At 46.7% G+C, this 13,273-nt stretch overlaps 1 protein-coding gene across 1 annotated transcript in view; it reads left to right on the forward strand.

Moving 5' to 3' along the window:
• POLQ (DNA polymerase theta) overlaps positions 1-13,273 on the forward strand; it is a 415,163-nt gene that overhangs the window by 347,433 nt on the left and 54,457 nt on the right. The window contains exon 26 of the mRNA XM_086935619.1: positions 10,568-10,752. Coding sequence (XP_086791745.1) covers positions 10,568-10,752 — 185 coding nt within the window. The remainder of the gene's footprint in view (positions 1-10,567; positions 10,753-13,273) is intronic.

Raw genomic sequence — 13,273 nt, forward strand, 5'->3', positions numbered from 1 at the left:
GGGACACCCTTTGCGCAGGGCTTACCACCTTCGTTGAGGAGATGGTAAAAGAATAATTTTTGCGACCGGAATTTAATTGCAAAACATTAATACTTACCAATCTGATTCAGTATCTGGAAGGGGCGTCCTAATTGCACTCCTTCCATATACCGAATCGGTATTTAGTTGCAAACCTAAATTGCGATTCGGTAATGTGTTACCGCATCGCAATTTGTTTTTGCACATATGAAAAGGCCTTTTTGTAGTCGCAAACAACCTAATTCTGCGAATCGGACCCTTTGTGACTACAAAAAGGCTCTAATTTCTCCCTTGATCAGCTCCAGTATGTGTTTGTTTTTCAATCAGGCAATTCTCTCCTTTGGCGATATGCAAATCTTTGATCAAGGTCTAAATAAATTGAATACTTTTACCTCCAACCCTTTCCACTCTCCAGACTTGTGGTATGTACTGTGTGTTAAAGGGAGGGAACTGAATCACTTTTTCATTAGCACAAAAAGTAAAGTCTTTTACAACTCGCCCTCAAGCCTGCCCCATCTGTTTAGCCCAACTTACCGGAAAGTCTACCCACTTCCACAGAAGTGTATCGCATTTTTCTTAATAAAAGTAAAATCATATTCCTCACTTAGATTGAAGGGTCTATACTTTAATCAGCGTGACATGGATTTTTCTCCTGTCTTCCTTTTGGTCAATAACCACACAAAAGGAGATAGGAGGAATACTTGCAAATACTCTAACCCCTGGTAATCACTTGTGGTAGCATTCCAGCTCATTTGTTTATGCCCACAATGCCACCTCAGATTTACCAGACTTTGATCTTGAACGTGAGAGAGACAGGCAGAAAAGGGGGCTAGGAGAAGTAAGAGAAAGACTGGAAAATAATGATGAAGGAAAAGAACAAAGGACTGAAAAACTTACAAGAATGAGATAAAGATACAGAGAATCTGTGATGGTGGGTGAAAGGGCATGAGTTGGAATCAAGAGTAGACCACTTGGTATTCGGCGAACCCGACCTTCAGCAGCGTCTGGCTTGTCAGGAAAACTTTGTACCCTGCCCTTACTCTGTTCCCACAAACTACAACCAACACATTTTTCAACCATTGACTTGAAAGGGCATCTAAGAATGCAAATTGTAGCAATACAGACCTTCGAGGGTGTATGAAGCCCTACAGGCAATGCTACAGTTCAACTTTAAATTGTCATTTTGGACTCTACATTTAGAGTGTAGGCGTTCCAAGATTCCAGATTGAAATACCTAACCACCTGACTTGAAGGCTTCATGCGTAGTAATAAATCTTACATTTCGATTTGGGAAAATACTGGTGGCAGGATTTGCATAAGGGCACAGGCAGTGGAGACAAGAATGCTTTTTTACCAAGCAGAGGAGTTTTGAGATTATCTTTGCTGGTTTGGGAGTCAATGAACTTGTAGATCATGTATGATCTAATTTTATAAGGCACAGTGATCTATTTTGCCTCATTGTTTGGGATAATTTTGAATTGTTGACTTATATTTCTCCCCAAAAGAGCACATATATAATTTTTTAATGGTTTTTGTCCATGTCTAGGGCTGTTATGATATGAGCCAATCTGGTTTTTCTTGGCTAGTTGAGTTGAAATTATCCATGATGCAGGTATATTTCTGGTGGAAAACATAGGTTAATAGAACAAGTTCCAGCCCTTGCAAAGAGAGTCTATGGTATGTAGTGCGGAGAGTGGATAATCTCAAATATGGAGAATATCTCGTAGGAAGTGCTATGCTTAAATGCGAGTAGGGTAATGCTTGAGTCTTTCTTTAATACATTGAGGTTGATCTGGGTCTCCTCCTTAAACATTTAGAATTTCACTGTCTGGGAAAATGATCTCAACTACTGGATACATATTAAGGAGCAGGGTGGAGTGGACCAGTGGTGCATGGTGTAATCCTCTTTGTCATTGTATGCAGAGCGATCTACTTCGGTCAATGACTTGTCCTTATCTAGAATGGTTAGGAGATCTTCCCTTGTGTTAAGATAGATACTCACATTACCTAGGTGTCACCTCATACCAAACTGGTAGTCTTGTAGGCTAAAGTTGAGTTCACAGTGGCGTTGCATATGACATATGATTTAATTAATTTGCCCACAGAGAGGAATGTTGATGCATTACTTGTTGTTGGAGTTTAATTTGTTTTGTCTCATCCATATTTGTTTGGAGTCCTGTGGCATCTTACATATACTGAGTGAACGAGTTGGAAGCTTATGTAATGTCCCCGTGAATTAAGTGCTCGCAGCTGACATCTAGTCATCTGCAGGTCTCAAGTTTTAATTATGGCAAGAAAACCACCTTCCGTCCTTCCTATCTGGAGCCAAGGAGGATTTCATAGTATTTTTTAACTAAGCACTTTTTTGGAAAGTTCTTCCTTTGAGTTCAAACCTCTGAGACTTCCAAGCCATGGTGGGTTTGCAGTTGTGATAGAGATTTGAAATGTGCGACAATTTGGGCTCTGAACGTCTCAGGTCAGGATTGTAGCAGTGTCTAGTGCTATGTACTGTGATCAGTCCGTGAGTAATGAACTTGTTTTCAGGAAATGAATTGGTGGCCTCCTTAGCTACTGTAAAGTTCTGTTTGAGGCCTCTGAAATTCTGGTCTTCTACAACAGTATGTTCGAGGCATGTGGGCTGCTGAATTCATATCTGTGCATAAATCGCCGCCTAGTGTTGGGTCCGGATGATTGCACATTGTTGTCCTGTAAGAGTCTTCGAAGTATCACGAGATAGGTGGCTCCTCCCCTGGACTACAGTGCGCATGGGCATCCTCTCCATCTTCAGATAGTTTTTTTCCGCCATTGGGTTCGGATGTACTTTCTTGACTCAAGTTCGGAATCGATTCAGAAAAGGGGGTGGTGATGAACAGAGTGTCTGAATTAAGCAGACCACTCTTACCCAGTCCAAAGATCAGGGCTTGATCCATCACCGTTTTTTAGCTCACTGCACCATCCCAGCTCAGAACTTGGCTATATGCAAATTAGTCTGACCCTGGCCCAGTGCATCATGGGAACAGGGCAGACCAAACTACCAAGCCAATTCTTATACTGGGAAGGAAATTAGCTTCCGGGGACCGGTTTCTGGTATTTCAGCCGTCTTCGGCCCGGCTTGCTTGAATCCTGATGGTGCAATGAGCAAGGGACTCACATCTGAGTATACCCTTCCACGCTTATGGTGGACAAAAATGATTCAGAAAAGGGGGTGGTGATGAACAGAGTGTCTGAATTAAGCAGACCACTCTGACCCAGTCCAAAGATCAGGGCTTGATCCATCACCGTTTTTTAGCTCACTGCACCATCCCAGCTCAGAACTTGGCTATATGCAAATTAGTCTGACCCTGGCCCAGTGCATCATGGGAACAGGGCAGACCAAACTACCAAGCCAATTCTTATACTGGGAACGAAACAAGCTTTAAGATTTGAGTTAAATAACGGTGATGGATCAAGCCCTGATCTTTGGACTGGGTAAGAGTGGTCTGCTTAATTCAGACACTCTGTTCATCACCACCCCCTTTTCTGAATCGTTTTTGGCCACTATAGGTGTGGCAGGGTATACTCAGACATGAGTCCCTTACTCACTGCTCCATCAGGATTCAAGCAAGCCGGGCCGACGACGGCTGAAATGCCAGAAACCGGTCCCCGGAAGCTTGTTTCCTTTCTGGTGAAGAATTGGCTTGGTAGTTTGGCCTGCCCTGTTCCCATGATGCACTGGGCCAGAGACAGACTGATTTGCATATAGCCAGGTTCTGAGCTGGGATGGGGCAGTGAGTTAAATAACGGTGATGGATCAAGCCCTGATCTTTGGACTGGGTAAGAGTGGTCTGCTTAATTCAGACACTCTGTTCATCACCACCCCCTTTTCTGAATCAAGTTCGGAATCAGTATAAAACATTTTGCGCAAGGCCAAAAGGCCTTCGGGGCGTCTGTACTGTCTCGTTCGGTGCCTATACTTCATCCAGTTCTTCGAACAGGACGTCGAAGGCCGTTTGCCTTTTCAACACCAAAGGCCCCAACTACGACGACGATGAAACGGAGCCCGTTCAAGAGATGCCCCGTCTGCAACTCAAAATACCCTCACATTGATGTGCACCCGGTGTGCAATAAATGTTTATCCCCGGACCACGACAAGGCCAGCTGTATGGCCTGTTCCAAGTTCCGGTCGAAGAAGACGCTTCGAGTTCGACGCGCAGCGCGACAGTCTGCGCAGAAAGCGGCGCCCGACCCGGAGAACATATTCGAGGCCGATGACGATGAGGGCGTCGATGAAGAGGATCCTAACCAACAGTCTGACCCTGCGTCGGAGCAAGACTCTAACTTCGATGTGGACGAAGAAGACGACTACGTCCACGAAGAAGACGTCGTCGAGGTAGGAGACGACGCAGAGGCCATAGGAGCCGTCGATGACGACTCGAGCGATGAGCAGGGCCCACCCGCAGTCGCGGGGCCTAATATTGACACTGTGCTCTCTAAGGCTCAGGTCGAGGCATCGCCGGAAGGCCGAAGCCGAGATCTTACTTCACATTCTATAGCCACGCGTCAAGGCCCGGCTAAGAATACTCCTAAGGAGCCATCGGTCGATCCATCAGAATCGAAACCGAAACCAACAGAGGCGAAAGTGAAACCGAAACTGTTGAAGACAGTCCTCGGATCGACGCCCTCGGACTCCTCGACTCCAGTCAAGTCTAAAGGTGTCGTCGACCCTTCGGGGTCACAAGGGGCCGTAGGCCCGAAGAGCGGGGCGCCGAAGCCAGTCTCGACGGTCAAGCACGTCACTCTGATGCCGTCGACGTCGACGTCCAAACATGCGACACCGCCAAAGGACTCCAGGCTAAAAAGACTGTCGAACCGACGCTTGCAGCCTCTAGGAGAGCCAGTGCCTCATTGCTGCTAAATAGGTTGCACTGGCTACCTATGTCTAGCAGAATCAGGTTTAAAATCCTCACGCTGGCGTTCAAAGCCCTCCACTCTGTTGGCCCCAACTACATTAGGAAGCGCATCGCTTTCTATGTTCCGCGGAGGATGTTGCGGTCAGCCGATTTGGCTAAAATGGAGGTGCCTGCTGTCAAACGAGTCCGGATGGGAGGCCGGTCTTTTCAATATGTGGCAGCTCGTTTTTGGAATGAGCTCCCTCTCTCCCTCCGTAAGGCTAATAACCTCCTAGCTTTTAGGAAGGAGCTGAAGACCGTGCTCTTCTCCATGTAATCACATTTGACTGTAGCGTTTCTGCCTTTGGGTTTCTGGGTTTCTCAGGCCTCTTTGCTAAAGCGCCGGGACACCCCTTGGGGTAGCCGTGCGCTCAAAAAGTACGGCTATAACATAACATAACATAAGATAACAAGCCACTGTTAAGCAAGGCTCTCGAGTCGAAGACCAAACCCGACCCGAAGGAGTATATCGCGTCGAAGCCCAAGGCCGTACCTGCTGCGCACCGTGAGCTCGAGTCGACGCAAGGCAGCATGCATGCTGGTGAGCCACCAAAGCAAATCGGATCGAAAACAACGTCGATCTCGAAGAAGGTCGGCTCGTCTCCGGTGATTCCTCCACCAATTAAATACGGACTGCCCCCGACCGCTCGACCCAAAGCGTTCGAGCCACAAAGGAGCGCCGAAACCTTCAAGAAGGTATCGGGACCTTCCAAGTCTCAGCCCATTACAGATGAGGTAATGTTCCAGGCACCCTCGTATGACAATCAGTCAAAGCTCTTCATCCACTCGGATTCTGGAAGGCTCACCATTCACAAACGGAAAATCGCTCCAGAACATCCTTTAGAGTCATACAAGATCCCTCTCAAAAGGAAGAAGGATTCAGCCACCTCACCTGTTCTCTTTGAACGTGTTGAGTCATATCCACAACACGATGTCGATTCTCCCACATGCAGCAATGAGGATGTGGGAGATGATTACAGTCATATGGGATTTATTTACCATGCTGACACAGATCAAGGGGAACCTCAACACTGGACTGACACTATTGACCCTGATGATCCACACAGTACGCCTGATACTCAGTCTTATAATGTCAAAACCTCGCCTACTGAAGACACGGCGGCGTTTAACGCTTTAATTGAACGGGCGGCAATTAACCATGACGTTGAAATGCACGCTGAGCTGGTGGAGGAGGACTTCCTGTTCGATACTTTCTCCACCTCAGAAAGATCGGTAAAGACATTGCCTATGCTAAAGGGTGTCCTCAAACATGCTACTGACATTTTCAAGGAGACCACAAGGGCAAGGGTTGTAAACCCAAGGATTGAAAGGAAATATAGGCCTGCACCTGTGGACCCTACCTACATCAAGGGCCAGCTCCCATTGGACTCCCTAGTAGTGGCTAATGCTCGCAATAGAGCAAACTCTCAAACTGGTGGTGATGCTCCTCCTCCGGACAAAGAATCAAAAATCTTGGAGGCTTCTGGCAAACGGGTAGCAGCTCAAGCGGCTAATATTTGGAGGATCTCAAATACACAGGCCCTATTGGCTAGATATGATAGGGCTCACTACGACACATTAGAACAGCTGATGCAACACCTGCCTGACGCTTATAAAGAGGGAGCAGAAATGCTAATACAGGAAGGAAAGTTAATTTCAAATGCATCCATCAAGTGTGCACTCGATGCAGCAGACAAGGCAGCTAGGGCCATCAACACTAGTGTAATGCTGAGACGTCATGCCTGGCTCCGCATCTCTGGTTTTAAGCCAGAGATCCAGACAACTTTGCTCAATCAGCCAGTTAACCCTGACTTCCTTTTTGGTCCTGATGTAGACACGACCCTTGAAAAGATTAAGAAAGACACTGAGACAGCAAAATCCATGGGGGCTCTGCAGTCACAGCAGTTCAGGGGCAGTTCCTTTCGTCGCTCCGGTAACAGGGGGGCTTCTAGAGGACAAGCATTGCAGCAAGCCCAATACAACAAAGGGAGCACGCAGACCACCCATAACAAGAATAACAGGGGTGGATATCGTGGGAACAGCACCAAAGGCAGAGTACGTGGAAATAACAGTGCCAGATCCTCCGCCCCCAACAAACAGTGACGCCTTGTCACTGCCCCCAGACCATTTAACACCGGTCGGGGGAAGACTCCAGCAGTTCCTGCCGGTCTGGGAAGGCATTACCACAGACAGGTGGGTGAGACAACTTATCCAATACGGCTATTGTCTAGAACTAACCTCCACTCCCCCCAACATGCCCCAAAGGCACCGTCCTATGTCCGCAGAGCACATGCACTTATTGCAGCAAGAAGTACTCTCCATGCTGCAAAAAGGGGCAATAGAACTCGTGCCTTTAGAAGAGCAAGGTACAGGGTTGTACTCTCGGTACTTCTTAATCCCAAAAAAGGACGGTTCCCTGCGGCCCATTCTAGACCTCAGACCTCAGACCCCTGAACCAGTACATTTTGTCAGAACATTTTCATATGTTAACTTTACAACAAGTCCTACCATTGCTCAGTCAGGGAGACTTCCTAGCAACCCTAGACCTGAAAGATGCGTATTTCCACATTCCCATTCACCCAAGTCACATGAAGTATCTCAGGTTCACCGTCAACAATCAGCATTACCAGTTCAAGGTCCTGCCTTTCGGGGTCACCACTGCCCCCAGAGTGTTCACCAAGTGCTTAGCAACTGTGGCTGCGCACCTTCGGAGACAACACATCCATGTCTATCCCTACCTGGACGACTGGCTTGTCCAAGCAAAGTCAGCCCAGCAGTGTGCCAGCCACTTGTCATGCACAATTCACCTCCTACACAGTCTAGGATTTTCACTAAATTACCCAAAGTCGCACCTTCAGCCCGCTCATGTACAACAGTACCTAGGTGCAACAATAAACACTCTACCAGCAACAGCGCAGCCAAACTCTGCCAGAGTCAACAGCATGCAGTTGCTGATTCAGAAATTCAGGCTCCAGCACTCGCTCCCAGCGCAAGTATTCATGCAGCTGATCGGTATGATTGCCTCCTGCATCTTCATAGTCCCGCACGCGAGGCTACACATGCGTCCGCTCCAGGAGGGCTTGGCACAACAGTGGAACCAGGCTCATGGGCATCTGAAAGACCTAGTGTTGGTGACCGGTAGTGCATACAACTCTCTGCATTGGTGGAACACACAAAACCTTTGCAGGGGACGACCGTTCCAAGAGCCTGTCCCACAAATAGTGCTGACGACGGACGCATCTCTCCAGGGCTGGGGAGCGCATGTCCTCCATTATACTGTGCAGGGACTATGGACAATGCAGCAGCAAAAGATGCATATCAATCTGTTAGAGCTGATGGCAATCTTCATGGCGATGAAGGCATTCAAATTGCACCTGTGCAACAAAGTCGTGCTGATCCGGACTGACAACATGACTGCCATGTATTCCATCCAGAAGCAGGGAGGCACACACTCTCCGCAACTATCTCATCTAGCCCAGAGCATGTGGAAGTGGGCTATCCAGAGGAACATCTTCCTCATGGCAGAACATCTCCCAGGCAAAGACAACCAGATGGCGGACCTGCTCAGCAGGCACAGCCATCAGATGCACGAGTGGGAGATACACCCCTCAGTGCTCCAACCATATTTCCAGCAGTGGGGTCATCCAGAGATAGACCTGTTCGCCACAAAGGAAAACGCAAAATGCCAAACCTTCGCCGTCAGGTTCCCACACCGCAGTCTCAGGGCAATGCGATATGGATGAACTGGTGAGGCAGATTTGCGTACGCTTTTCCCCCAGCACCGCTCATACCGCTAGTGGCACGCAAACTGCGGCAGCACTCCATGACGCTCATCCTGGTTGCTCCAACGTGGGCAAGGCAGGCCTGGTACACCACGTTCCTGGAACTTTCAGTGGTGCCTCACCAACGGCTGCGCCTCACGCCCAGTCTCCTCACTCAGAGCCATGGAGACATTCAGCACCCAGATCCGCAACAGTTGAGCCTTGCGATATGGCTCCTGAGGTCATAGAGTTCGGCTACCTCAACTTGCCCCCTGACTGTATGAACATCATCAAGGAGGCAAGGCGGCCTACAACTAAGGCGTGCTCTGCAGCCAAATGGAAGCGATTTGTCATCTACTGTTCCAATAATGACATTAATCCACTAGATGCGTCCACGCAGAACATCATATGTTATTTGTTGCATCTATATAGATGCAATCTAGCATATAGTTCCATCAGGATACATTTGGCCGCCATAGCAGCTTATCTTCAAAACAGGCAGCATCTTTCCCTTTTCAGAGTGCCTGCCATTAAGGCTTTTTTGGAAGGACTCAAACGAGTGATCCCTCCCAGACACCCTCCTTCACCTGTCTGGAATCTAAACATAGTTCTCACCAGGCTCATGGGGCCACCCTTTGAACCTCTTCATTCTTGTGAGATACAGTTTCTTACATGGAAAGTGGCTTTTCTGATAGCCATCACATCGCTAAGAAGAGTTAGTGAGCTTCAAGCCCTAACAATTCAAGAGCCTTTCCTACAAATTCATGCTAATAGGGTAGTACAGCGTACCAACCCTAAATTCATGCCTAAAGTGGTGTCGCAGTTCCACATTAATCAAACCATAGAACTGCTAGTTTTCTTTCCAAACCCTGATTCTGTGGCAGACCGAGCACTGCACACCTTAGATGTTAAACAAGCTCTCCTGTATTACATCGACAGGACAAAAGGCTTTAGAAAGACTAAACAACTGTTTGTTGCCTTCTCTTCACAACACAAAGGCAACCCTATTTCCAAATCAGGTATAGCCAGATGGATTGTTTAGTGCATACAAATCTGTTATCAAAAAGCTAAACGCACTTTAACAGTTCCCCCAAGAGCGCATTCCACACGCAAGCTAGGGGCATCCATGGCTTTCCTAGGTAACATTCCCCTAGAGGATATATGTAGAGCAGCCACATGGACCACCATACATACATTTACAAAACACTACTGCGTAGATGTACACTCCAAACAGCAAGCTGCTGTAGGACTGGCTGTTCTCAGAACTCTTTTTCAGACTGCTGCAGCTGGCACGGGCAACCACCGCTAAGGAGGTAACTGCTATTTATTCTATGCACAGATATGAATTCAGCAGCCCACATGCCTCGAATGGAATATGCTACTTACCAGTATGCATCTGTTCTTGGCATGTAGGGCTGCTGACATTCAAATCGCCCGCCCTCCTCCCCGGTGTCTGTCGCAGCTGTAGCACTCGGAATCATTCTCAGGCATGGTCATCACTTACTGTCTTACACTCCATCTCTGCCACAATGGCGAAAAACAATCTGAAGATGGAGAGGATGCCCATGCGCACTGTAGTCCAGGGGAGGAGCCACCGATCTCATGATACTTCGAAGACTCTTCCAGGACAACAATATGCAATCATCCGGACCCAACACTAGGCGGCGAGCTATACACAGATATGAATGTCAGCAGCCCTACATGCCAAGAACAGATGCATACTGGTAAGTAGCATATTCCTTAGTTTTTTCTGGAAGGTCTGTACAAAAGTCTAATTGCTCCATATTTTTGAGTGTCAGCATTCAACGTGCAAGGAGTCTTACGTATATCACACATAGGAATAATCTTTCTTTTCTGAAGGTGGACTAATTTTGGCTGCAGACTACTCTCAGCTGGAGTTGCGAATCCTTGCCCATCTCTCCCAAGACCGCCGGCTCATTCATGTGTTAAATGGTGGGGCTGATGTTTTCAAAAGCATTGCTGCTGAGTGGAAGATGATCGATCCAGAGGCTGTGAAGGATGAGGTCAGACAGCAAGCAAAACAGGTAAAATGGGAATTGTGGAGGCATTCATTTTGTGCTTGACTTTACTGGTAGGATGTGCTGTTGGACTTTTTAACTTACTCGCTGAGGTAGATCATTTGGTATTTTGATACACCGCAGATCTGTATGACTGTGTAAAGGTTACTTTATTTGCAAATTAAAAAAATGTAATCCAGAAAAGGACCCGTCTTTTCCTAGCCATCAGATGTTAATTCTTTTTCCACCAAAGAAACAGTGGAAACATTAAAATTACATTAATTTGCATCCTTTTATATTTTCTAATACATATTTGAAGAAATACACACATTTATTTATTTATTTTTATTTATAAAGTTTTATAGAATGCGAACCAGACCCAAAATAGGGTATCAGAGCGCTTTACATCAGGCATAAGGTGAAACATTCAAAGGGAGCAAATGCATACAGGGAAAAAAACATAGTCTGCGGGTAACGGGGAGTAACAACATTGAGAGAGCTTGATCTGAAACAGAAATAGGAAGGCCATTCAAGTTCGTGTGGCAACAGTGAGAAGAATGTTCTGAGCCCAAAACCATTTAAGTACGTGCAGGTCATACATTAAGCATACCAGCGAATACCAGTAGTTTGGGGATTGTCGCTCTTGTGACGTGGTTGTCTTAATTTAAGGTAGGAAATTGCTCATCAGGAATAATTTTGTTTCCTTTTTTAAGAGAGGGATAGAGGAGATTTTTCTGATGTGAGGTGGAAGGGAGTTCCAAATTCTGGGAGCTGCCCCAGAGAATGCTCTGTTTCACATTGCTGCATGTTTCATTCAAGGAATATCCTCAAGATTCATAACGTGGCAGATCAAAGAGTACTATCGGTTTACAGACAGGTTAGGTAGGCCATAAAAAGGTGTGTGTGCAAGAAGCATAAAATATTCCGGTTTAGTGAACGAATAAGAATAGATGGTACTAGTTTGAGAGTAAGAAGTTATAAAAAGCACATGTAGAGGAGGTACATTTTTTAACATGTTTTTCTAATGCCCCTGTTGGAAAATGGTGCTCTCTGAAGGGCCACCCCAAACTTTTTGCCTTCTTCCTCCACTTTTTCAGATCTTGTTTTGTTGGCTTTAGGACTCTGAGCAATGCTAACCAGCGTTAAAGTGCATTTGTCCTCTCCTCTAAACATGGTTTGATTGACTTATCCACAGTTGGTGTAGTTAATTTATCTACAAGTCCCCAGTAGAGTGCACTACCTGTGCAAAGGATCAGTAAATTAAATTCTATTAGTGGGCTGCCACACTGATTGTGCCACCCACTCAAATAGCCCTTTAAGCATGTCCCAGGCCTGCCACTGCAGAGCCTGTGTGTGCAGTTTACACTGCCATGTTGACTTTGGGTTTAATACTCCTTGCTAAGCCTTAAACTCCCATTTTATTACATATAAGTCATCCCATAGGGAAGCCCTAAGTAGCCCATAGGACAGGGTTCTGTGTAATTAAAAGGTAGGATATGCACTGTTAAGTTTTGCATGTCCTTGTAGTGAGACACCCAGATGTGTTTTTCACTACTGTGAAGCCTACCCCTCTCATAGGTTAAAATTGGCAATTCCTTATTACACTTATAAGCTGTAATTCCTGATTGAGAAGGAGTAGCTTTGTCATGTTTTGTATCATTATAATGATAATGATAAATCCTCTTTGCTGGCAAAGTTTAAAAATGACACTTTTAGAAAGATTTAATTTCCGTGTGTGCCTGCTGCCTGTCTCCAATACACGTCTGAAGTGGGTGACGGCTGGACTTATGCATTCCCACTAGACAGCCACACACAAAGGAAGCTTAGTAGCCATCCACATCCTGATGGGCCATCCATGGCAGGATGGGAGGGAGGAACTGACACACCTAAATAGGCACAAAGGGCTGCACACCCCCTGGAGTGATTCTGGAGCAGGAGCTGGGAGGGACCTCTTTGCACTTCAAAGCCCCTCTTTAAAGTCACCTCCACCTTAAAGGAACAACTGGGTATACGTATTGGGGCTCTGTGCCCCACCATATCAGACACTAAACTGCACCTGTAAAGAAACTCTGCCAGGAGGAAGGACTGCTGTGCTGCTACAAAGACTGCCACTCTGCTGGACTACTGCTCTCAAAGAACTGCTTTTCTGCTCTGCTGTCCTGCTACCCTCTTTCTCACTGAGGAAGAACTGGACTCTTGCTAAACCCAGAGTGATCTCTAAGGTTATGCTGGCTTGCCTTCTGTTCTAAAATTCTGGGGTATCAAAGTTTTGCGCCCTGCCTGTGCCTGGTCCATTGGAAGTGGATCCAGGTGCTTGTTCCTGTGGAACTGACACATCCTCTGCTGCGTGAGACAGAATTGACGCACTGCTCAGCTGCATCCCGCATCTCGCTGTTGCTACCAGGATTAAGGTACCTTTGTTCAGTGGGACTTGCATGGCTCTTGTCCTCGGCCCACACTCCATTGCGGTCGGCCTTATATTCTTTTCTTTGCCCCGATCCAGCACGACCGAATAACCCCCATAGGCGCTTATTGCTTTTAATTTTAT

Source organism: Lissotriton vulgaris, chromosome 8, assembly GCF_964263255.1.
Source record: "Lissotriton vulgaris chromosome 8, aLisVul1.2, whole genome shotgun sequence".
Taxonomy (NCBI): domain Eukaryota; kingdom Metazoa; phylum Chordata; class Amphibia; order Caudata; family Salamandridae; genus Lissotriton; species Lissotriton vulgaris.